This window comes from Protomyctophum parallelum (assembly GCF_964188405.1).
Source record: "Protomyctophum parallelum genome assembly, chromosome: 4".
NCBI lineage: Eukaryota > Metazoa > Chordata > Actinopteri > Myctophiformes > Myctophidae > Protomyctophum > Protomyctophum parallelum.
The window spans coordinates 26,421,299-26,446,605 of record NC_139700.1 but is presented as its reverse complement, the minus strand read 5'-3'; the positions used below and the strand labels follow the sequence as shown (position 1 = coordinate 26,446,605).

General features: G+C 44.5%; 1 protein-coding gene across 1 annotated transcript in view; it reads right to left on the bottom strand.

Annotated features, from left to right (window-relative positions):
* brsk2a (BR serine/threonine kinase 2a) overlaps positions 1 to 25,307 on the bottom strand; it is a gene marked incomplete at both ends in the record, with an annotated part of 310,767 nt that overhangs the window by 8,899 nt on the left and 276,561 nt on the right. The window contains 6 exons of the mRNA XM_083762742.1: positions 2,250 to 2,373; positions 6,221 to 6,269; positions 8,013 to 8,829; positions 11,700 to 11,760; positions 21,347 to 21,412; positions 22,844 to 22,994. Coding sequence (XP_083618868.1) covers positions 2,250 to 2,373; positions 6,221 to 6,269; positions 8,013 to 8,829; positions 11,700 to 11,760; positions 21,347 to 21,412; positions 22,844 to 22,994 — 1,268 coding nt within the window. The remainder of the gene's footprint in view (positions 1 to 2,249; positions 2,374 to 6,220; positions 6,270 to 8,012; positions 8,830 to 11,699; positions 11,761 to 21,346; positions 21,413 to 22,843; positions 22,995 to 25,307) is intronic.

The following is a 25,307-nucleotide window of genomic DNA, read 5'->3' as shown; positions in this document are numbered from 1 at the left end:
GAATTTGTATGCCTCCTGAACGGGTTAGCTCTGAGACTGACACTTTTCTTTTTGCCCAAAGTGCCAGCAGAAGCTTAAGGGGTTGACGTTCGTTCCGTTAACGTGACTTATACTGAAAGGTATTTTTCTTTTCGGTGCCAGTCTCTGTCTGGGAAAAGAAAAACATGCTGGCCTAAGCTAGAAGAGAAAATAGCTACTGTACACCTCCAGGGACGCGTCCAGGAATGGCTTTGACAAGGACCTGAGGTAGCAGAGGTTGCATTTACTTATTTTCAAAATCTAAACTGGGGCTTGATTATGGCTCTGCTGTGTACACCCTGGGATACCAGAAGCTGTACTTGAAGTAGCCTAGCTCCTTCTACAGAAATTACTATAATGCACCCCGCTGCGCATTTGCACAGTTGTGCACAGTTTCAAACATGTATATCTGCATGCAAGTACATTTCTACACTCAGTATCTTACTCTACATAATCCGACAGGGTATATGCGTACTTACATGTGCAAACGTGCACACACGTATAATACGTGCACACACGCTCAATACGAGGCGTTCGGGGTAAAAGCATCTATATGCTAATGACGGGCATTCTGTGTTGATTTTCTGTTGACCTCGAGTGAGAGCGGCAGAGGGAAAATCGAGGGAGCTTGAGCCCGAGCAGTTTACAGAGAGGACACATAAATCAGAGGCATTTTAGCGAACACGTGGAGAGAGCCTGCCTCGCCACGAAAGCCAATCAACACTCGCTTTAGGCAAAGACCTCGGTCAGACTACAGGTAACCAGGCTAATACTGCAGCCAAGTGCACATGTGTTGGTGGTATAGAGAGAAGATGAGGCACATTGCATACCTGAAGACAGACGGTAAGTACACTGTAAAATCCTGATTGTTAATTTAACTCTAAGTGAGAAAATGCAACCGTTGCATTTGTACATTTGGAGGAGCAGTGGTGAAGTGCCACCTCCACAGAGTCTGGGGGTTCAAATCCACTGTGGTGCATCCAGCATTGCCGTACACAAATTGGCCCGTGTTGTGGGAGGGTGATATTTGTCACTGCACATACTCCTATGGGCTGGACAGTGACGACTTGTTTGGGGAGGAATACATTGGCATAACGGCTAAATAGGCTATATGCACACAGAATAACTCTTCCCTACTTCCTTCACAGGTGTTACCGATGATAACAATGAAGGCTCTGTTCCCATTCTGGTCAAACAGAGTCAGGGTGCTGCTATTGTGCATGTTGGCTCACTGCAAATATTGTGCTACACCAGTGTGTCTCAAAGTGTCCTTGCGTGGGTTCCAAATGGGTGTGTAACTCTGAGACTGGAATGGAACCAAATGGAACGTTCCATTTCTACACTCTCAGAGTTGGATCCTTGAAATTAAAAACATTGAGAACCACTGTATAGTACAAAAATGGAACAGAGCCTTCATTAGTCTCATCGGTAACACGTAGGAACAGTTCTTTCCACAAATGGCTGCTGTGCATGCATATATAACCAACCCTATTGGCTGCTGTGCATGCATATATAACCAACCCTATTGGCTGCTGTGCATGCATATATAACCAACCCTATTGGCTGCTGTGCATGCATATATAACCAACCCTATTGGCTGCTGTGCATGCATATATAACAAACCTTATTGGCTGCTGTGCATGCATATATAACCAACCCTATTGGCTGCTGTGCATATATATATCACCAACCCTATTGGCTGCTGTGCATGCATATATAACCAACCCTATTGGCTGCTGTGCATGCATATATAACCAACCCTATTGGCTGCTGTGCATGCATATATAACCAACCCTATTGGCTGCTGTGCATGCATATATAACCAACCTTATTGGCTGCTGTGCATGAATATATAACCAACCTTATTGGCTGCTGTGCATGCATATATAACCAACCCTATTGGCTGCTGTGCAATTATAACCAACCCTATTGGCTGCTGTGCATGCATATATAACCAACCCTATTGGCTGCTGTGCATGCATATATAACCAACCCTATTGGCTGCTGTGCATGCATATATAACCAACCCTATTGGCTGCTGTGCATGCATATATAACCAACCCTATTGGCTGCTGTGCATGCATATATAACCAACCCTATTGGCTGCTGTGCATGCATATATAACCAACCCTATTGGCTGCTGTGCATGCATATATAACCAACCCTATTGCCATAACGACTACATTGGGGAGAAAAGGATAACACACAGTCAATGGTGCAGGTAAACGTACTGAGAGAAAGGCGTGGACAATGTCTGCCTTGATGGAGCTGAGAGGCTTGTCTTTGATGACGATGAAGATCTGCTCCTCTTTCTCCAGGCTGATGAAGTTACCGAACCAGGATTTTTTGGCAAGTCTGTAATAGAAGCACAAAAGTTTCACAATTGTGAAAAAAAAAGCCCTCTACTGAGTGTCAAAAAAATACTTTCTGGCCAGCCAATACATCCAAAAAGAAAAGTCCTATCTGATTGTATTAAACGACGTGAAACCCAGGGACAGAGTGGCATTCCGATGCACCGTCATTCCGACTGCATGTGGTTAGTGTTCGTGTTATGGACAGGGGTAGTAATGTGGTTCGTCGGAATTGCGGGCTTCGGAATGCCGGTGTGTAACCGTTAAACTCACCATTGCAGCTGTAAAGCCTGAATTTAAATTTTTAACCTTTTATTTATTGCTTTTGACAAGATGAGGTACAGACAAGTACAATATAATCCAATTCATGTCAAAAGTTTTTTTTTCTTTCTTTTTTCCCTTTGTGCTCTTACACTTCCCCCCGACCCTTGCAACATACAACAAAGAATCCATACAATTACAAACAACAAGACAAGAACAAAAACAAAAACAAAATAAATAATAGTTATGATGTATCTCGCTATCCCTCCTGGCACTTCCTCATGGCACATTATGGTATACATTTTTTAGAGCTTGTTATATGTTTAATCATAGGGCAAATTATCCTCTTTCTATCTGCAAAGTTTTTGTTTCATAAAAATCCACCGTAGACATGAGCTGTATACTTTGTCAAGAAATTCCGTGCAGGTGATTATTTGTGGAAGCGCTCTTTTTCAATTACACAACGTCCTGCTGCCTCCTACATTATGTGACATTTAGAAACAGGTGATACGCAGGACCGTTGGATGATTTAACAAGCGCCTCCAAACCCCAACGCTCCATGCTGCTCAATGGTTTGCCACTCAGTCTAGATGAGGGGGGGGCGTGTCCCGGTGGAAAAGCCATGCGTGTGCATACGCTATTGATGCTTTTACTTAAGTAAAAAACAAATGTACTTTTTCCACCACACATGATCATGCATTGCTCATTGCTGTAAAACACCCATTATCAATCTACTCCGCTTCCCTCCCTTTGTGTCTCTCTCTCCCATCTGTCCATTGCTCCCTTACTCTCTCGCCCCAGAGGTGGGATGCACCCCGTGAAGATAAAGGGTGGCCTCAAATGGAGGCAAAGCTTTCTGCCGCTTTGCAGAAAGAGGGAAATTCATTATTTCTGCTGTGGAAGATGGAACGAAACTAAACGCTGGGCATCCAGTGGGAAATATACCAAAACTGTAAGAGGCACCTTCTGTGCTGCCATGTGTCTGTTCTGTAGAGGTGTGTGTGTGCGCGTGCGTGCGTGCGTGCGTGCGTGCGTGCGTGCGTGCGAGAGAGAGAGAGAGAGAGAGAGAGAGAGAGAGAGAGAGAGAGAGAGAGATTGAGGCTCTTGGTGATCAGAGATTAAGTGCTAAACAGTCAGAAGAAGATTAATTCCCTCCATGGCATCATCCCACTAACAACAAGCCATATGGACTGTTATTTCTAAGACTTCTGTCACATTCATTATGTCATATTGAATATCATACTTCTCTTACTTCAGGTAATCATGCCTGATTAAGATACGTGTTTACAAAAAACTATATTCAGGCCAGCATTGTCCAGACAGAAGGAGAAGGTTGTTGTGTGACTTCTTTCCACTATAGTCTCTCTAGCCAGACCGTTGCCTCCGACAATCTTCAAGTGCTTCCCACATACAGTCTTTACTTCCCACATACAGTCCTTACTTCCCACATAGCCTACAGTCTTTACTTCCCACATATAGGGCATTAACATAATAATCGAATAGTCGACTAGTCGACTAGCAAAACACTAGTCGACACTGTTAATTGACATCCGATTATTCGCTAATATTATTTTTAATTATTTTTAATATTTTTTATGATTTTTTCTTTTTTTTTTTTGCTTTTCTACAGCAGACATGCAGGCATGCAGCTGTGAGCTCGGTTGTTTTGTTGGTAGTTCGCCAACTTCAGTACTAATCCATTCCTGGCTGATTGTTTTCATATCATACAAGCCTACTGTACGTGGGTTTTGCCGTCACCCTCACTCGTCTGACTCGTGTAGGTGTGGTGGGCGGCGTATCGGCGGTGGCACTATAGCAGCAGTCAAGACAGTTTTTCTTTGGGAAAAGCATATGTGATATGCCTCATAGGCTCATAAGATCAATGGGGACAACTACAGTGTGTAAATACTTTTACTATTGGTGAGTTTATTACTGTAGTTTGTTCAACAAGTTAGATTGGAGACGTGTCGTCGTCCGGTACAGTAAAGTATAGCAGGAGTTCCTCCTCGCTCTGCCCAATAGTATCCAGTTTGGTGACAGTCAAACTACAGTAGCTCTTGCCGTGATTTCATGTTTCTTCATGCTTATCCAACAAAAGTCTGCGTGCCGCGTGTGGCATTATTAAAAACAAACAGCGATGCCGCACGATCATAGTTCTAATACGTAGCCGCAAAAGACTCGCGATGGAGTTAAGTAGTTGATCATCTGATTCATAGCCTGGCAGCCTGCTAGCTAGCAAACCTCCTCCTTGCTTGTAGCTCCTTCTAAAAACCAAAGGAACTGTGATTGTAACTTGTTGTTGAACATTTAGGGTTGTATGAAAAACATCGCATGGTTCATTGCTCCAGTCTCCACTCTCCAAACATTGTGAACAACGTAACATGCTATGCTTCTCCATAGAACGGTCTTGTGCATAAAAAATAGCAGATCTACAAGCTCACAACGCGTCCATCCGTGAGTCATTGTGGACTTGCAACTTTGACTTGAAACAGCTGAGCTACTTTCGGCCAATCAGAGCGGCATTCAGCGTAATCTAGTAAGAGTGGCAACACTCGCGTTGACTCCCACTGTAACAATGGAATGCGGAAGTGCTCATTCTATCTCAATGGGATAGTTCCAATGTTTGGAACTATAGCCCATAGGAAGTGTGTCGCCACACTATTCCACTCGGCCTGCATTGATAGTGCATTCACCGCTCTGTTTTGCTTCGCTCGCTGGCTGTTTCATAACACGATGTTTTAATGCTTGATTGGATGGAATAAATATCATATTTTACCGCCGACTAATCGACTATAAATCGATTTTGATGGTAGTCGAGTCGACTATCAAAAATCACGTTTGGTTAATGCCCTACCCACATACAGTCTTTACTTCCCACATAGCCTACAGTCTTTACTTCCCACATACAGTACAGTCTTTACTTCGGAAGCGCAGAAAACGACCCGGGAGTAAAGCGGATAATCATGTCCTGCCTCTTCCCCATTTCTGTTTCGTCTTAGCGGTCAGGTACATTTGTCCTAACGTAAATCTCATTAGTAGAAGCATATATAACTTGCTGCTTATCAGAGAGTAACATTTAAATATATTTTCATGAACGGAAATTACAAATAGATGACCGGAATCGGCTTTCCAGCTGGGTGTGTAGTTCAGGACTACACACAGGACTAATTCTGGCTACGCGAGACCTGTCAGCCAGGTCCATCTGTAGCTACCAGAAGGCTTTCTTCATTCGACTCCCTAGCCTGCTCCAGCAAGGTGGAAACATTCAAGGCAGCCAAGTCAGTTAGCCAGCCAGCCACACTGGCATATCAAGGCCAAGATTTCAGGAACCCCCCAAGAGCTGTATGACATCTTCCAGGGTATCTGCCTAGCCGACTAGTCGCTTGAGCGAGTCCTCTTTCTCCAAATCTTTAACCTGAACTCAGCGTGCTGGAACTAAAGGTTATGAAACATTCATGTCCGACTACTAGACAATACAAAAACACCACACGTCTCCCTGATGGTTAAGCAGGGAAAGAGGGGTTACAGAGTTGGGAAGCATACACAAACATACAAGATGATGTAAGTGGCTTTAACAAGTAGACACTCACTCTGGGGAAGACTCTGGCGTTAGGCTTGACATCTCCTCTTGTGTGGGAACTGCAACGAGAAAGCAGCATGGTCACAGTTCAGACAGCAGTGAGAATTCACGTGACCGAAACCCGATGGGCCGGGCTCAGGTCAGACAGATAGTATAATTGGTTGTCGGGATTCGATTCGGATCAGCCATATTGTTGAAAATAAAGTGTAAAAATAAATTACAACGATCTGTCTCTGTGTACTTCTTGGTTATGGTGATGCGTTCATTGGAAATGGGATTTATTTTAACAGTTTCCGTGCTTTGAATGGATTACTCCAGGTTAATGTCGCTGCCATATCGGACATACGCGACTTTTGTTTTATGTGTTTAATCCGCCGCAATGTAAAAAATAAATAGAAAATCCGTCTTCGCCGCGGAGATAGAGACTAGATGCATCTGTTTTGAGATGAAACCGGAAATCGTCACATGCTGTGGGCTGCTAGGGCTTCTGGGAAATTGAGGCCAATGCAAACGAATGGGGTTCAACGCCTCATGGAGGAGGGTCCTGTGCTGCGTCTTCCGGGTGTACCAAGATGGCGGGTGGTCCGGCCGTTCATAACAAACGGGGGAAGCTTTTTTCGCTCGATTTTCGCGGATTAAAAGCCCAAATAATTCAGCGTATGCTCTAAAGGTAATACAACAATCTCGGCAGTGAAGGGGGGTTGATTAAAAGTCTGGTAAATCGTTTTCCGCAGTCAAACTGTTAAGGGAATGTCATAATCACAGCACAACAACAAACAGAGGGAGAGTGAGAGACTAGGGACCAGGGAAGGTCAAATGAAGGGGGGGAAAGCAGTGTTGGGCCCGGGTCGGATGCATATTAACAATTAATGGTCAGCCCGATCCCAGCTCTATTTCACAGATAGGTAGAAAAGCAGGTTAAGACATCGTTGTTGTCGGGCAGAAACCTCTTATCTTTTTTCGACACAAAATGATCAAAAGTAGCAGATCCACAAGCTGAAAACACGGTGCAAGGCATTTGGAACTTGTAGATCTGCTACTTTAATAACAGCTTGTAGATCTGCTACTTTTGAAACTTTTGATTGAATTTGATTCCAGCTTCCACCCGACAGAGACGACATGCAGACCAGGGTTCAATTATATGCATTTTATAAGGGGGTTAAAATAGCAGGTTAACCAAAACATTTGGTTAACCTGGTTGCTATTAAATACTCTACACTTGGAATTAGCTACGCTACTTCAAACTATACTGTGAGAGAAGGGTAGTGCAACGGAGCTAAACGTATGACTTTAAAACCTTAGGTCACAGGTGTAAAACATGCATTAATGACCTGACCTGCTGCAGCATGCACAGGTCCGAAAACTGCAGAAAGCAAATCCGGATGAACAATGAGTTAATATGGCTTCTGTGAAATGTTACCATCTGTAACCGTTATGTTATTAATGAACAATGAGTTAATATGGCTGCTGTGAAATGTTACCATCTGTAACCGTTATGTTATTAATGAACAATGAGTTAATATGGTTGCTCTGAAAAGTTTAACTTTATGTTATTTATCTCCAGACAAAGAGGAAATATTCAAGTATTTAATATATAAGTTTTGGGTCTGAGAGGCAACATGTCATCAATTGGTGGCCCGTGGCTCAAATCCCGAATCAATAATGGGCCTTGATATGAAAAGGGTTGAGAACCACTGGTGTATAAATGTATGAATATATTGTTAGTATTAGTGCAATACTAATACTAACTGTGTGAGCAACTCCAATGAGTCTCCGCGGGCTCCACCATGCATGCGGTATACCTTGCATTTTCCTGCGGTGAAAGCGCGGCGATCCCAGGAAGCTGTTCTTGATGGAGTTGAGGCGCGTCCGCCACGGCATGCCTCCGATGGACGGGCTGGGGGGCGGCGTCGGGGTGGGGGTCCCGCACGGGCTCTCCTTGGGCGTGTGCACCGGCGTGCCCTTGGGGGTGGGGAGGGGGCTGCCTCGAGGGGAGGGGTGAGGGGTGACCTGTATGAGGGGGATACATTTGGGCATCGGGAGGTCAGTGGAGGCGGGTGGAGGAGGGGGAGGCGGAGGATGCACGGGGTGGAAGTGGTGCAGCCGGATGGGCGAGAGGGGCGCGGTGGGCATCGCCGCCGGCGGACTGAAGGGCACGTATAGGGGCTGGGCCTGGAGGTAGGCGGCCGAGAGGGGGCGCCGCCGCGCCCGGGGGCTGCCGGGGAGCGGCGCGAAATTGGGCGAGGTTGGGGAGGTCGGGGTGGACGACGGGCAGGACGGGGTGGGAGGCACTGAGATGGAGGCCGCCCTCCGCGGGGCCACGGGCAGGCAGGGGGCGGAAGGCTCCAACGTGGCCATGGCGGGGGGAAGTACCGGGACGGCGCCCGGGAGCGGGTTGGAGTGCGTGACGTGGAGGGGCTTGGGAGCCACTGTGGGCTTGGTGGGGAGGGTCTGGGTCTTGCTGAGAGGCAGGGGCAGCTCCAAGTCGGGAGTGAGAGAGTTGGGGGTGGAGATCCGGGGGTGCTGGGGGAAGGGTTCGAGGGACGGGCAGGGGCTGGCGTTGGGAGACGGCGGCGACAGATCTGGGGACTGTGGCGGTACGCAGAACTTTCTGACAGGCTGAGGGGGTTGAGGACACCACGTACAAAACACAACACCATACGATATATATATATACAGCCATGGAGCCGAGACAGGGTGGAGGAGGAAGAGAGGAAAACACACAGATGCACAAATACAGAAGGACAGGTATGACAGAGACAGAATAAACAGCCACACAGACAGCATGCAGTGGAGCAGCCAAGGAAGGCATGTAGAGGGAGGCAGGTGACGCGTGTGCGCACACAAAAACACACACACACACACACACACACACACACACACACACACACGCATGCACATAAGTACACAAAGGAGAGATGGAGGCATTGCAAAAAAAAGAGAAGGAAGACAAAAACAAAACATGCATTTAGCCCAGGCAATGAGTCAAGTCAGAAAGCAAAAACACTGCAACAAAATGGAAGTATAACGAGAGAACCATGATGTAAGAATTGCAAGTATTGCAAGCTTTTGCAGGAGGAAAAAAAAGCCATAATATGCTAACCAAAGTGGAAGAGAACAAAGCAGGCAGACAGGTGTGAGAGACAATAGGAGAGACGTGAGTGTGTGTGTGTGTGTGTGTGTGTGTGTGTGAGAGAGAGAGAGAGAGAGAGAGAGAGAGAGAGAGAGAGAGAGAGAGAGAGAGACAGAGAGAGAGAGAGAGAGAGAGAGAGAGAGAGAGCGAGAGCGAGAGAGAGAGAGAGAGAGAGAGAGAGAGAGAGAGAGACAGAGACAGAGACAGAGACAGAGAGAGAGAGAGAGAGAGAGAGAGAGAGAGTGAGAGTGAGAGTGAGAGTGAGAGAGAGAGACGAGGGCTGGGACGTTTCCCAGACGAGGGGAATAGAGCGACGGGATGTCTGCTGCTGTGAAACCTGCCTGTAGGAACTGTAGGAAATCTTGAAGGTGTGAGAACTAGATCTACAGAGGGCATTTGTAGAATGGGCCTCAGGTCTTTAATAATGGGTTTTAAGCGCAGAGCAGCTCCAAAGAAGAAGATGGATGGAGCGTTGAAGCGTTTGTGTTGAGCTGTGTGGTGTGTGTGTGTGTGTGTGTGTGTGTGTGTGTGTGTGTGTGTGTGTGTGTGTGTGTGTGTGTTTCGTAACACGGGCAGCCCCCACGGTGCAAACCTAACCAAACATCTCACCAACAAAACTCTCCCTGGAGAGGATCATTTTACAGGCTCATATAGCCTCACTCCAAAGACATCCTCTTGTCCTTGGAACGCGCACGCACGCACGCTCGTGCACGCACGCACTTCGAACAAATGCCTTCTACATGGTACCAGTGGGTGCGAGGCGAATCCTCAGGCTTTGGTCGGCTTTTCGGGGAATCAATTTCCCTTTCAGATCAGCCCCGAGGGAGAGCCTGTGTGGTGGTTGAGGAGCTTGGTTTTATACACGGTGGCTAATCTGGAGCCTTCTCAAGCTAGTCAGCTGGAAAAGTTTTACCCCCCCCCCCCCCCCACCCACACACACACACACACACACACACACACACACACACACACACACACACACACACACACACTCTCTTAATACAAAATAGAAACCCATATAGGGAGATGTTCTGAAGCTTATTCCCTGTGCTGGATATTCACTGGGATTAGCCCATGGAAAAGACAAGGGGTAATAGAGTCCCCAGCTAAATGATAGTTTGGAACCAAATGGACCTTTATGGGTCTCTGTACAAATGGAACCCATATTAACATTGGTTTTACAATAAAAATCCGTAGACTAATGCATGTCAAACTGGGTGTCCTTGAAATTAAACAGGTTGAAAATCACTGCTATAGAGACGTAAAAATCTTCTCTTAAATGGAGGTCCCCGGCATCTTTTTCAAATGGGTGGTCCGCGGGGCTAATTAGTGTCAATGTGGGGGTCCTTTGACATTTTGGGAACCACTGATAGAGCAGTGGTTCTAAATCGGTGGTGCTGGGCGCCGCTGGGGGGCCGCTGGGGGGGCTCGACCGTATAAAATGGGTATTACTTTTTATTATTTTTGTACTAGTGCAGTACTGTAGGTATCCAAGCCGGAACACATACAGTACAGTAGTCGACTGATTGATCAGTACAATAAATATCGCCTCTGTCGGCTGGAAACCTCATACTGTGCTGTACGTCCAAAAGTGTTACATTTCAGGATAAAAAACAAAAGAAAGAAAGAAACTACAATAGCTAAAGTATAGCAGATCTACAAGTTTGTGGATCTGCTACGTTTGAAGCTTTTGCGTGACGCTGAAGTTTGATCAAGTCGGCCTACAGCATTAATTTACGAAGAAAACCCCACAAAAAGTTAAAATATGGAGTTAAGAGGTTTCTGCCTGACGGCAACGATGTGGCCCCACCTGCCGTTTTTGTTCATCTGACGGGCCCATAATAAAAACGTAAAAAAGAAAAACAAAGCCTGATCTTCCAGCGAATATGAATAGCAAGAAGCCAGCTTATCCTAAAAGCTGATCCACACGCTGCTTCCCGGATGTGCATACAGATAAGAGTTGAAATCTGAATTAAAATGGTGGTGGTGCAGGCCGGGCCCGGGAGGGATGTGGGGGGATACAGATCCCATATCTCAGGAGGGGGGGGGGGGGGGGGGGGGGATACAGATCCCATAGCTCAGACTAATAACACAGCAGCACACCAGATTGGAATTGCATTTCCGGAAGAGATGGAAGAGATATTGCTTCCACACAGTGTTTGTGAAGTTGCTTTGTTAAAGGTCAGCAAGCGAGGCAATCTAGCCGTATAGTGTGTGCGTTTATGCGCACGTGTGTGTGTGTGTGTGTGTGTGTGTGTGTGTGTGTGTGTGTGTGTGTGTGTGTGTATGCATGCATGCATGCATGCATATGTGCGTGCGTGCGTGCGTGCGTTCATGCGTGTGTTAGCCTACATACCCGTGGACTGCTGAGAGGGCTGGTAGAGAGGCCAGAAGACGCTCCACTGATGGACCGTGACCTGGAAGGCAAACACACGCACACACAAACACACACACACGCACACACGCACACACACACACACACGCACACACACACACACACACACACGCACACACACACACACACGCACACACGCACACACGCACACACGCACACACACACACGCACACGCACACACGCACACACGCACACACACACACACACACACACGCGCACACACACACACACACACACACACACACACACACACACACACACACACACACACACACACACACACACACACACACACACACACACACACACACACACACACGATTGTTAGCAGTAGGTAGGAGAAGAGACATTGACCACCTAAACCCCAGCAGATGGACAAGCTCGCAGCGCCATGTGCAGTGAGCTCGTTGATGGGCAATCTTTCCCTCACAGTAACAAAAAAACTGAAAAATAAACTACTATAGAGCCCTGAGGGACTCCGGTCATATGGGGTTTAAAGGACAACTTTAGTTTTTTTCAACCAAGGTTCATGTTTTAGGTTCATTGTTATTAGCGATTTTAGCTATTTTTGACAGGGGGCTTTCGAACATCGGGCTAAATATGTATTTTTTACCAAATTTTATAGCGATTTATTATTTTATTATTTACTGTAGTCCTACTAGACTAGACCCAAGGAAATTACATCTGGCCACAAAAGATCACAGCATCTACTGAATGTGAAGGGGGGGGTACTATAGGGCAGGGGTAGGCAACCTCAGGCACTGGTGCCAACATTGGCACAGGGGAGGGTGCATGGTCACAGGCACACTGGCATAAGTGTGTGAGAGAGATCTTTTATTTTAATATTAAGTAGTATTCAAAAAAGTTTAGTCTGTGAAATGAAGTCCCCTCACATCTATATATATGTAAATTACACCCTGCACATAATTCTACATTCACTCAAACTCTGGGCTCTGAGTCTGTGTGAAAGAAAATAGGCAACATAAAAATGTTATGTACAGCCTATGGACAATCAAAATCAGATGGAAATATTACATTTTTATGTGGTGACATAATTAAACTTTATGTTGATACGGCACACCGATTCATTATCAAGAAAATGAAAACATGGTACTTAAAGTTTGCCGCCCCCTGCTATAGGGGGATGCCTGTTCAACATATTCTGTGGCCAGATGTAATTTCCTGGGGTCTATAGTAGGACTGTAGTAAATAATAAAAAAAAGAAATCGCTATAACATTTTGTAAAAAAATACATATTTAGCCCCATGTCAAAAATTGCTAAAATCACTCATCACACTCACTCACACTCATCTTTTACTCATGTTTGGACTGCTCATGCCTAGTGTCGGAGCGTGTATGTTTGGACTGCTCATGCCTAGTGTCGGACTCGGAGCGTGTATGTTTAGACTGCTCATGGCGTGCAGACGATGGGTTGTTGCTTGCTTTCGTCAATGTCCACATACCTAGTGTCAGCGTGTTGTGTAGTGTAGTGGTTCCCAAACTTTCTCATGTCAAGGACCCCCATATTGACACTTATTAGCCCACGGACCCCCATTCGAAAAGATATGCCAGGGACCCCCATCAGAGAAGATTTGTGTATGGCCCTAACAGAGATTCTCAACCCGTTTAATTTCAAGCATTAGTCTACGGACCCCTATATGGCATTTCTATCTCTGGTACCCTTAATGTATATTGTAAAATCAATGTTATTTTAACTCTCAGAGTTACAGACCCATAAGGGTTCATTTGGTTCTATCATTTAGCTGGGGACCCCCCGGAACTCCCTCAAGGTCCCCACTTTGGGAACCACTGGTGTAGTGTTGTGACTGTCGTGTTCATGGCACTGCTTGCTGTCCGATTGGCCAGAGGACAATGCCGTTCAGACGTTTTTGCTTGCACAGCCAATCCTGAAGTAGTGTCTGGTAGCCAGAGCCAATCAGGACTATAGGTCGCGCAAAGGTCCTCATAGCCATACCGAGAGGATATTGACCAGCTTGCAGCTGGTAAAAAAACAAAACAAAACGCAAAAAGTTAAGAGAGAGATAAGAGGTTTCTGCCCGATAGCAACGGTTATGCAAATCTTAGTCCACTGAGGGATGCCCACGGTATTAACCCCTCGATGCTCATTTAACTCTGAGACTGAGCAGAAGACCATGTGATACTCAGTTAACAAATGGATATAATAAACACATGCCAATGGTGCATGGTGGGAAACACGGCCAACACGCAGCAGTGTCCCGCGGCCATCAGAGGCATATTGTTTCCGCCGTGCGGTGCATCTGTTCACATTATAGAGCAGCAGCACTTCTAGAAGGATATAGAACGTTGCAGATGGTTATGCTGTATAGGCTACAGTATAATGGGCTGTCCTCAAACGGCAGACTGATTGCTCTGTTGACGAGTCTTTTATTTATAGTGAACAAACCATCTATCAAATGCAAATAGATAAGAGAGAGTCCATGCGAGTACATTCAAAATATAGGGAGAGGAGAGACTGGAGTGCAGCCAGCTCATCTACATGTATGTGTGTGTGTGTGTGTGTGTGTGTGTGTGTGCGTGCGTGCGTGCGTGCGTGCGTGCGTGCGTGCGTGCGTGCGTGCGTGCGTGCGTGCGTGCGTGCGTGCGTGCGTGCGTGCACGCTTCATCAGTGCGTTCATTGTGCAAGGGCGTTTGTGACCAATCCATTCTACTTTGTCTATTATCCATTAGTCCTTGAGCTAACTTTTCCCATAAGCCTATTTTGGAACGGGCCCCCTTTTTTCCCCCCACAGTGTGACCAATGGATGTGTCTGAGGCCCACCCAAGACCCCCATGGGGCCTCCCATGCTGTACTGTTGGGGGAAGAGGGGCATATGAAACAAAAAGTACCCTCTCTAGAGTCAAAAGACTCTATGGGGGCATAAACGCTGTTGTTGCACGCAAAAAAACAATTTGTTATTCGATGACAGGGAAGTGGAGACAGTTTTCACTCACGCAATGCCCAAATGCCCCCCACCAAGTGCTTGTCAGGGACAGGGTATAGGGGGCACCTCAGTTCAAATATGATTATTTTGGAGGGTCGCGTCCTGAAAAGTTTTAGAACCACTGATATAGGTGAACATTTCAGACATTTTCAAAAATGTGGTAAAGTAAAAAAGTAAAAAATTAAAAACACCCTATTACATTCCTCCCTCCTGCGTTGACAACTCCTGTGTGTACACGTGCGTTGACACTTTCCGGCAAAAAAAAGAAAGAAACGTTGAACGAACAGTGATAAATATCCCTTCAGATTCGTCTGTGCAAATTGAATTAAAAGACAAAGGTCGTTTTATTATGTGATTATCGGGGCTTTGTGGATAAATCATGTCTTAATTACCCTCTCAATGCCCGACGTATTAAGACCACTACAGTCTCATAACTTGGATATGAGAGGAAACAGCAGGGAGCCACCAGAGCAGAACTGTACATAGAGGAGGGGTTGGGTCCATTGATATTCTCCTCTACACACACGGCAGAGCTTTTCCATATTTCATTTGCATATCATTAACTTTTCTCTCATTTTCTCCTGGCACTTCATTAAGATTGGGAATTGAATTTGCGTTAACTCTCTGTTTTTTTTCTACCCTCGCTGTAGTTTTAGACGTTTTAAAAAACGTCTTTTCAGACATTTCTGGAGCATTATGAAGGATATAAAAGAAGGGCATCCGTGTATAAAGGCTGTTGGGCGGAAACCTCATACGTCTAAAATCTGTCACTTGTCAGGATTCTAATTCAGAAGTATGCAAAGTGCAAAGCGCTTTGAGCTTGCAGAGCTGCTATACTTCATGACCCGTTCTTTTTAGGTCATGAACCAATTTGAATGGGTTTTGCGAGTAAATATTCCATCCCAATTGTTGTTGTTTTTTCAACACAAACATTAAACCCATTTAGACCTGAGGACTATTCTATACATAATGTCTTCTAAATCCTGACAGTTTTGTGAAAAACTCATGTTTCTATGTCATTGGTTCTCAAACTATTTCATGTCAAGGACCCCCAAAAATATATGTAATTGGCCACTGACCCCCATCTGAAAATATGTTGTTCCAGGGGAGCCCCCCCAAAGCAAAGATTTGAGTTAAAAATGAAAGAATATATATTTGCGCCACATTTTCAGGATTAAAAAAAAAAAGCAGATACAAGCTCAAGCTCAAGGAGCAGGAGAGGATTATCCAACGGGCCTGTTGGGCCAGGGGCCCCTGAGCTTGAGCCTGTTGGGCCCGGGCACTTTTTGTCAGTAATGGGCTTATTCATTCATGTCAATAAAATAACCCCAAAAGTCCTAAACCATATGATATATACCATATCATGGCAATACATCACATACATAAAAAAGTAGTTATCATGAAACATGCGTCAGCTAAGAACGTAACAGTGGAATATCTATATAATGAAACTATACTATACTATACTATACTATACTATACTATACTATACTATACTATACTATACTATACTATACTATACTACTGTATAAAGTGCAATGACTACATAAAATGCAATTCTGTCTACATAACATGCTATAAGTCTGTAAAGAAATGCTATCTAAGTCTACATAAAGTGGGCTAGGGCAAATGCTACGGGCCATGATGGAGTCTGAAAAGGTGGGTTTTCAGACTACGGCAGAAGATTGGGAGTGAGGCTGCAGTTCTGATTGTAATAGGAAGTGCATTCCATAGTTTTGGAGCCAGAAGGGAGAAGAGTTTGGGACGTGTGGAGCGTTTTTAGTGAAGGACAAGGTACTTCCAGCTTCCCTGCATTGGCTGATCTGAGTGCGCGGGAGGGTTTGTAGGGTTTGTACCTCTAGATCTGCCTATGGTTAGGAGCTTGTAGATCTGCTATTTTTCAAAAGCTGAAGTATAACATAATACATAAAACACCAAACAGGGTTTTCAGTGTTTGTCTAAACACAAACAAACATTGAAGACGAAGGTGAGGACGCAAATTCTCATTGGCCGGAATGAGAAGATGAATTATGATGTATGATGATACAGAGCACCCCTCACTTGACACGGATGTGATTTTTTTTTTAATCTGAAAGAATTTAATAATAAAATGTATAAATAATGAAAATAGCTGATCTACAATCTTACAACATTGAGTTGTGAGCTAAAGTGGTTAATTAACCTGACCGGCGGGGAGATACCAAATGTTGGGGGAAAAGTTTTGGAAACAGCAGTTGGGATGGCAATGACGCTTATTTCAGATAAAGCCTCTCCCTCTCCCCTCCCCTCCTCTCCTCTCTCCTCCCCCCCCCCCCCCATCCCCAGCAGCAGCAGCAGCATTAACGCTGGTGGAGATCAGTCCCGTCAGAATATAGACGTTTCAAAGGCAGCGCCCTCTGTGACACACATGATGTAAAAGTTCTCTGATGTGTCTGATGTGCTGTGGACTAAAGTTTGCTGCCGCGTACAGATACGCTTTGGGGCTCAAGGGAAACTCGGACCAAACGTTGGGGCACCAATGGGGCCCTATTTTCGCCAGTGCTTTTTTTTTTTTTACTATTTTGAAAAACATTTTTAAATGGTTCAATTGGCCGATCTACATGGATACGTTTTGAGCTTGTAGATTGACTATTTTAACTATTCAAGAATGTTTTTCAAAAAGGTAAAAAATAAATAATAATAAGACTTTTAGGGATATGGAATAAGGCACTGGCAAAAAAAGGGCCCATCATTGCTCAAGTCTATACAGACATGCACGAGCGTATACAGGCAATCACATAGGACACCATTTCCGTCGGTTGGAAACCTCATATGTCCAAAGCGGTTACGTTTGAGGATTCAGATGTCATGTCGATCTGATTTTGTGACCAACGTTTCTTTTTTTTTAAAGAAACCCCTCAACAGACCCCCGGGTTCGCACAGAAGGAAAGAAAACCATGATGTATATACGTATAAAACACACTTATTATGTTTCTTTTATACTAAACAATTAACTGGAAACCAGGAGAGAAAAAAAACTAAATTATCATATCCATCTGTGATGCAGAAGTACAGTTGTTCTGCCTAACGCAACCTGGATCTGCTACTTTTGATGAGATATGGAGGTTCCTGCCCCATAGGGGCAATATGATAAAACGCTGAAAATGTCAAAACATGCAGACTATTCTATAGATTCAACATTTTTGTTGTCAACATTTCTCCCCTCCACCGGCCTGCTAGAGATGGTGTTGTTGTGGTGGTGGAGGGATTTGGATGATGCATGGGAGCGCTTCAGTGATGACTGATGCCCGGTTAGAAGGCAAAAACCTATTCAATATGCCACTACCGCTGAGTTAGGACGTTCTTATTGAGATCTAGAATATAAAGGGCCCTTCAGGTCCCACATTTATGTCCTGTTTAAAAATACATTTAGAGTGGAGCCCACACCCTCCCGCCCACTGGCGGGACTCAGGAGGGTGCATGTGTTTGGTCCAACAGTCCGACAGGCATTTGTCTGACAACCTACCCAAAATCCAAACCCTAAACCTAACCGCACAGGAAGCCACGGGTTAGTTTTAACCTGCCACAGGTTTGTTTTAACCTGCCAGTTTTAACCATGTCGGGAGCCACATGACAAACGGTCCTCCCAGAGTAGCAATGCGGGTTCAAGTGATTAAGGTGCTGCTGGAGGGTGGAAAAAAGTTTTTAAAAACTTGCGCAATCTTTCCATAAAGGAGAGATAAAACTCTGGATTGCCTGAGGGGATGAGGTAGCAGGGGGAAGGTGATGAAAACAGGCAAATGAAGATGCATCATAAAATACCCATTTGAAATGAAGCCTCAGTGAGCTTAACACAGAACAAGTGATGATCACATTGGCCCCTTTTCCACCGGGTTGAACCAGTTCGGTTATTTTTTCCCGCCTAATATTGAACCAGTTCAGAGTGTTTCCACTGAAAATGAATTGGTTCAGAACCCTAAAAGGAACCAAAAAAATGGCCGCCGGTTCAGTAAAAGCACCGAGGTTCCAAGAATCTAGAACGGAACCGGTTCTAGAACCAAAGTTATCTTGGTGGAAAAGGGGCCATTGTGAACACGAGCACTGCTCAGCAGCTGCAGATTACAATCCAGATCAATCAAATGTATTGGTATAGTCGCCGTTATAATGTAGCGCATGAACGGGATTCAATAAGGTTGAGTCGATGCTGGCTGCACCAAAACAACTACTTGGCATTATGAAAGAAAACAATACAATCAGATGCTTTATTGACACCGTGTCAGGCAATATGAGCAGCGATATCATTTACTCGGGTAAAATGAGTGAACTTGTCGGTTTTATGACTAAATAAGGTTATGGTCATGTGATTAAGAAATGATTACAGGGACACTGGTTGTGGCCCTTGGTGACCTATACCCAGCTGCGTCCTACGCCAGAACATGGCTGGATGGATGTACTGGCTTCTGAAATAAGACGGGGAAATTGATTTTATTACAACTAAAGTTAACTAGTGCTGATGTGGCGTTTGGACTCGACTTACAGTAGATTGTTTAGTACGAAGAAATGTTCTGGGTCAGAGAAAGTGGGGCACACAGTATGGGAGCTGATTGCTCCGATGTATTCTGAATATTAATAAGTTCAAAATAATTTAGTATGACAGAACAAATTCTTAAGGGACTGAAATGCAACATTACTGTACTGTATATACAGTATCTCTGTATTGCAGCATGGTTATTTACAGTACACAGTGTCTGTCGGGTGGAAACCTCATTGTGTCCATAATGTCAAATAAAAAAATAGCGTGGACAATGCTACTACCCATTGAGACCTGGGACCAGATTCTACAAAATGTCTTCTAAATCACGACAGTTTTCTGGAAAAACATGTAACGTCAATGGGATTTAATGTTTGTGTTAGGACAAAGTTTGTGTTTACACTAAAAGCTGGACATAGGAGGGGCTAGCGCCCTAAAAACATCATCCACTCTTTAAAACACAATAAGTGCCAGCCTTCCAGGCCAGAACGTGGCACCAGTGCCAGATAATGAGTCAAAATAAGCATTTGAGCTACATCCTCGTTCTAGGCTGTGCATCAACGCACGATGGATTAACTTTCTTAGCGTGTTTCTACAATGTGAGTACAAAAATAATGTTTCTCATGGATGGCTCAGGTGACCTTCATACCTTTTCACGAGATATACAACGTTTGTTACAGATACGGATAAAGATAGAGTGCCGTGATTTTTGAGGGCCCTCTTATGCCCAGCTTTCTAGCCTCGGTCCCAGGCTTACTTATCTGCGAAAAGAAAAGCCTGGTCACAACCTAAGGCTGAGAAGCTATCGGTGGTTGTATCCTCCGGAATATCCGTCGGATATATTTCCCCCGGATACGATATTTCCCAGACCAAATACAACACATTTTTCATTCGCGGAGAATGTAAAGTGATTTGTAAAGCATCAACGTCATTTCCTTCGGCGATACTTCCGCTAAAATCCCGCACTTCCGTTGATAGTCTTTTCAGTCGCGGTCTTGCCCAGGGTGCCAGCTTTCTGGGTTTGTGTAAACACAAACATGGCTTGTGATTGGCTGATCACCCCATAGCAATCATTTCAAGTGAGGGCAAAAAAGTGAAGGCGGAAAAGTGAGGGCGCAAATTGTGATTGGCCAGAATGAGATGATGTATGACGATAAGAACGCCCCTTACTTCACACAGGTGTGATTTTTGTCCAGCTTTTAGTGTGTGCAAACACAAACTTTGTCCTAACACAAACATTAAATGCCATTGACAATGATGATTTCAAGAAGAAACCAAAAATACACAGGGAAGACACATTTGAATATTATAACCACACCTGGGGGTCTATTAGACTCTAATAGACCCCGTGTGTTATATTAATAATTAGAGTAATGTTAACTCCATAGATGCATAACAACAGAAAAGGTACAAAAATTACGGCACTCCAGCTCCCAACTGCCTTGTTGCGGCAGATGAACCCAAATGTTATAGACGGAATCTTTTTTGAGGGGTGCTAGCTCCTCCTATGTCCAGCTTTGAGGGTTTGTGTAAAACACAAACATTGTCCTAACACAAACATTGAATGCCATTGACAATGAATGGCCAGTTTTGGTTATTTATCAAAAGGTCCCAGCTATTCCTGAATAACATTGTGAAGTCTGCGCTAGGCTTGGCAGGTGAAAGTATATGGCAAGAGAGCGTGCCAACGTTTTGCAGACAAAAACATGAAGCTACAATAAAGAATAGTGACAGTAACATAACGACTCTCTGAAGAGATTGAGTTCACTAATCACTTCATTGCAGGTTTCTCATCTCATGTCTGTGCCTGAAGGGGGGGGGGGGGGGGGCATACATATTCTATTGTCTACATCAGTGGTTCTCAAACTTGAATTCCAAAGACTTCCCCATGTCAGTGTAGAAAATCAAACCGAATGGACCCCGTACAGGTCTGTAACTCTGAGAGTGTAGCCGACATATTGGAACCGAATGGTGTTTACAGACCTGTAAGAGGGTCCATTTGAAACCCCCCTCAAGGAGCCCAGAGAGGTCCCTGGACCCTGCTTTGAGAACCACTGGTCTACATACAAGCTGTCTTCTCCTTGACATTATGGTTTGGCTGCATGGGGGAGGGTGTGGAGGGGGGATATGAGTACCTTTCTCCTTTGCTCCATTTTGTGTTGCCATCAGGAATATCCAAGGCTTTACTGTACACTGATTTACTACAATGAGACAAGAGACACAGTGGGCACAGTCAGTGCGTGCGTGCGTGTGTGTCTTTGTGCGTGCGTGCGTGCGTGCGTGTAACCAGAGCTGACACACACTTGCGCGGGCTGCACAATGTACACTACGCTAATTGGAAACTGTGTTTGATCCCATGTTCCCTGTTGCAAAGAAAAGCCTTATATGGTCAGTGTCAGGGGGGTCCCCACATGATTTTTCGGTGACTCCCAGATGAGAAGTGACAATTTAAGGACTTTTAGGATAATTGTAATACCTCAGAAAGAAAAAGAAAAAAGACCATTACTGCATCAAAAGTAATCAAACTATGATATACAAAGTGGTCAAACATTGGGCACATTGTCAAATAATTAGAAAGAGGCAAGCTTATAGCTTGTTCGTAGATCTGATATTTTACTAATTATTTTATCTGTGGAACTGAGTCAAACAAATAATATAGATTTTCCTAGGGGGTCTCTCAGCCTGAAAAGGTTGAGAAGCACTGCTATTATAGTGAGGCATATTTTGGACCATTAGTGTACACTATTCAGCCATGTTCGGTTTAAAATACAGCTGTTCCTTTAATTCAACAGAAAGCTAATTCGTAGACTGGGTTCAAGAATAGTGACGAGTCAGTTGTTGGTAGCTGAGGAAGTCTATCACAGTTAATATCCTTGAGATATCACATAAATAGGATAAGTATAATTTCTGTAAGAGTGTCAAGCAGTCACACAGTTCTCTGTCCGTGTTGCGTCATGTCGATGGCCCTGCGTGCGGCACCATGCTATAGCTAACCTCTGTCCGTGTTGTGTCATGTCGAGGGCCCTGCGTGCGGCACCATGCTATAGCTAACCTCTGTCCGTGTTGTGTCATGTCGAGGGCCCTGCGTGCGGCACCATGCTATAGCTAACCTCTGTCCGTGTTGTGTCATGTCGAGGGCCCTGCGTGCGGCACCATGCTATAGCTAACCTCTGTCCGTGTTGTGTCATGTCGATGGCCCTGCGTGCGGCACCATGCTATAGCTAACCTCTGTCCGTGTTGTGTCATGTCGATGGCCCTGCGTGCGGCACCATGCTATAGCTAACCTCTGTCCGTGTTGTGTCATGTCGAGGGCCCTGCGTGCGGCACCATGCTATAGCTAACCTCTGTCCGTGTTGTGTCATGTCGAGGGCCCTGTGTGCGGCACCATGCTATAGCTAACCTCTGTCCGTGTTGTGTCATGTCGAGGGCCCTGTGTGCGGCACCATGCTATAGCTAACCTCTGTCCGTGTTGTGTCATGTCGAGGGCCCTGCGTGCGGCACCATGCTATAGCTAACCTCTGTCCGTGTTGTGTCATGTCTAGGGCCCTGCGTGCGGCACCATGCTATAGCGTACCTCTGTCCGTGTTGTGTCATGTCGAGGGCCCTGCGTGCGGCACCATGCTATAGCTAACCTCTGTCCGTGTTGTGTCATGTCGATGGCCCTGCGGGCGGGCACCGGGGACCCTCCGTCCGTCACGCTCAGCACCTCCATTGACTTGCGCTCTGGTCTCCTCTTTCCGTGGCGGTTCAGCATGGGAGAATCCACACGCTTCCTAGGAGGGTCTGAGAGGGGAGGAAAACAGTACTCACATGTTTTACTTCAAGTAAAAGTATCAATACTGCAATATACTGAAATACAAGTAAAATGTCAAAATGAGCTTGAAGTATAAAAGTATACAAATATTTCAAAATATACTTAAATTACTGTGCAGAATGTCCCATTTCAAGTTTTCAAATGTATAAAACTCTTTTGAAAATACCATAGCACATCTACAAGCTCACAATGCGTCACAATGTGAGTGTGGCGAGCCTGAGCAGACTGCCGACCACATAATCACCACCTGTCCTCTGTACAGATCTCAGAGGATGGCCTCTTCCAAGTGGGACCAGAGACAATGGCGTGGCTTTGCGACACTTAGCTGGACATAATGACGATGATGCACGAAAGAAACAAATTATGTAATGGAGCAAAAGCACAATATTTGCCTCAAATGTTTGCCGTGAAAGTTGAGTTTATTACTAGTGCTACCTCTGGAATTAAAGTTGTCGGTTAGTTTTAATTGCACTACAGGAGGTATACAGTATGTTAGGCTTTGTTGCTGTTGGGTGTAAACAACCCACTGAGCGATTGGTGCAGGCAATGAGGAGATAATGCGGTGTTTCTGACACACACACACACTCACACACACACTCACAGACATTGTTAGAATTATAGTATGATTTGTCCGTGTGGACCGATCTGAAAATGTTCTGTGCCTGAGGGCTTTTCTCTCTCTGCTGCAATTCATTAACAGCTTGTTAATTACTAGTTACCTTGCAGATCATTAACCACTTAAAGAACCACTTCACCACATTTCAACCAATCTTCATATACTGTAATAGGTCCTCACTAATAATCATGATAAAATGTCCCAATTTTTTTCCTACTACTCGGTATGTGTCTCATAGGGGGGCTGTGAGCAGTTCAGAAACCCGTCCACCAGTGACATCATCAATGGGGAATCCAAGCTAATAGAAACTGCAGGCTTTCTAGTCCTGGATATTTGCAATGCGAAAATGGAAGCTATCTTTGAAAATGTGTGCAAAATCTGCAAATCTTTGAATATATATATTTATTTTACTTTTCACTGTTTGTAGCCTCTTACACTCTTTCTATATATTTTCATGCATTATTACAGTTATTGCACTGAAATGTTATTTCCTTGCACTACCCTATTCGGTAACCCTTCATTTTACGGTACGGTAATTACCTGGTAACTACATGGCAAGCATGTAATCTGTTCATTTAATCTCAACATAGGGAGTTTTCTTTTTTCATCAGTGTGGGTAAATACCTGGTAATATCATGGAAATAAGCCACGCTTCCGTTCACAGTACAGTTCCACCTTTCTTACAGGGTAACTTGAAAGGTTTTACCTGTTAACGTTTTGAAAATGTATGTGGTCCAACTGTCTATTACTGTGTAAATAACTGGAAATTGCCAGGTAACATGTTCAAAACATCCTGGTGGGTAATGATGGATTATAACCTACAATTACAGTGAAAGTACATGGTAATATCATGGAAATAAGCCATGCTTCCGTTCACAGTACAGTTCCACCTTTCTTACTGGGTAACTTGAAAGGTTTTACCTGTTAACGTTTTGTAAATGTATGTGGTCCAACTGTGTAAATACCTAGTTATTATCTGTTATGTTCAAAATACACCATGATGGGTAATGGAGGAGGATCATAATCTACAATTACCAGGTAGGTACATGGTAATATCATGGAAATAGAACACACTTCCTTTCACAGTACAGTTCCTCCTTACTTACTGGGTACCTATCGGGTAATTACATTGTAGTTGTCAGGGAATTACTTGGTAAAAACTGGCAATCTCCTGTAACTACCCATGTGTTTACATGGGTAGTACCCATGTAAACACAGTGAACACAGTTACCATATAATTACCTGGTAGTTGTCAGGAAAATACTTGGTAATTACCTGGTACCTAATGGGTAACTTACTTAGCAGAGTAAATACTTATAAATACTGGGTAGTTACTTGGTAATTACACAGTAAATACTTATACCTACCCGGTAACTATCTGGTAGTTGTTGACAATACTTGGTAATTACCTATAGGGTCTACATGGGTAACCTGCCTGGCCGCAGAGTAAATACTTCAAATACTGAGTAAATACTTCAAATACTGAGTAGTTAACTGGTAATTACATAGTAAAAACCTATAAATACAGGGTAATTACCTGGTAGTTGTCAGGAAAATACTTGGTAATTACCTGGTACCTAATGGGTAACTTACCTGGTAGCAGAGTAAATACTTATAAATACTGGGTAGTTACCTGGTAATTACATAGTAAAAACCTATAAATACA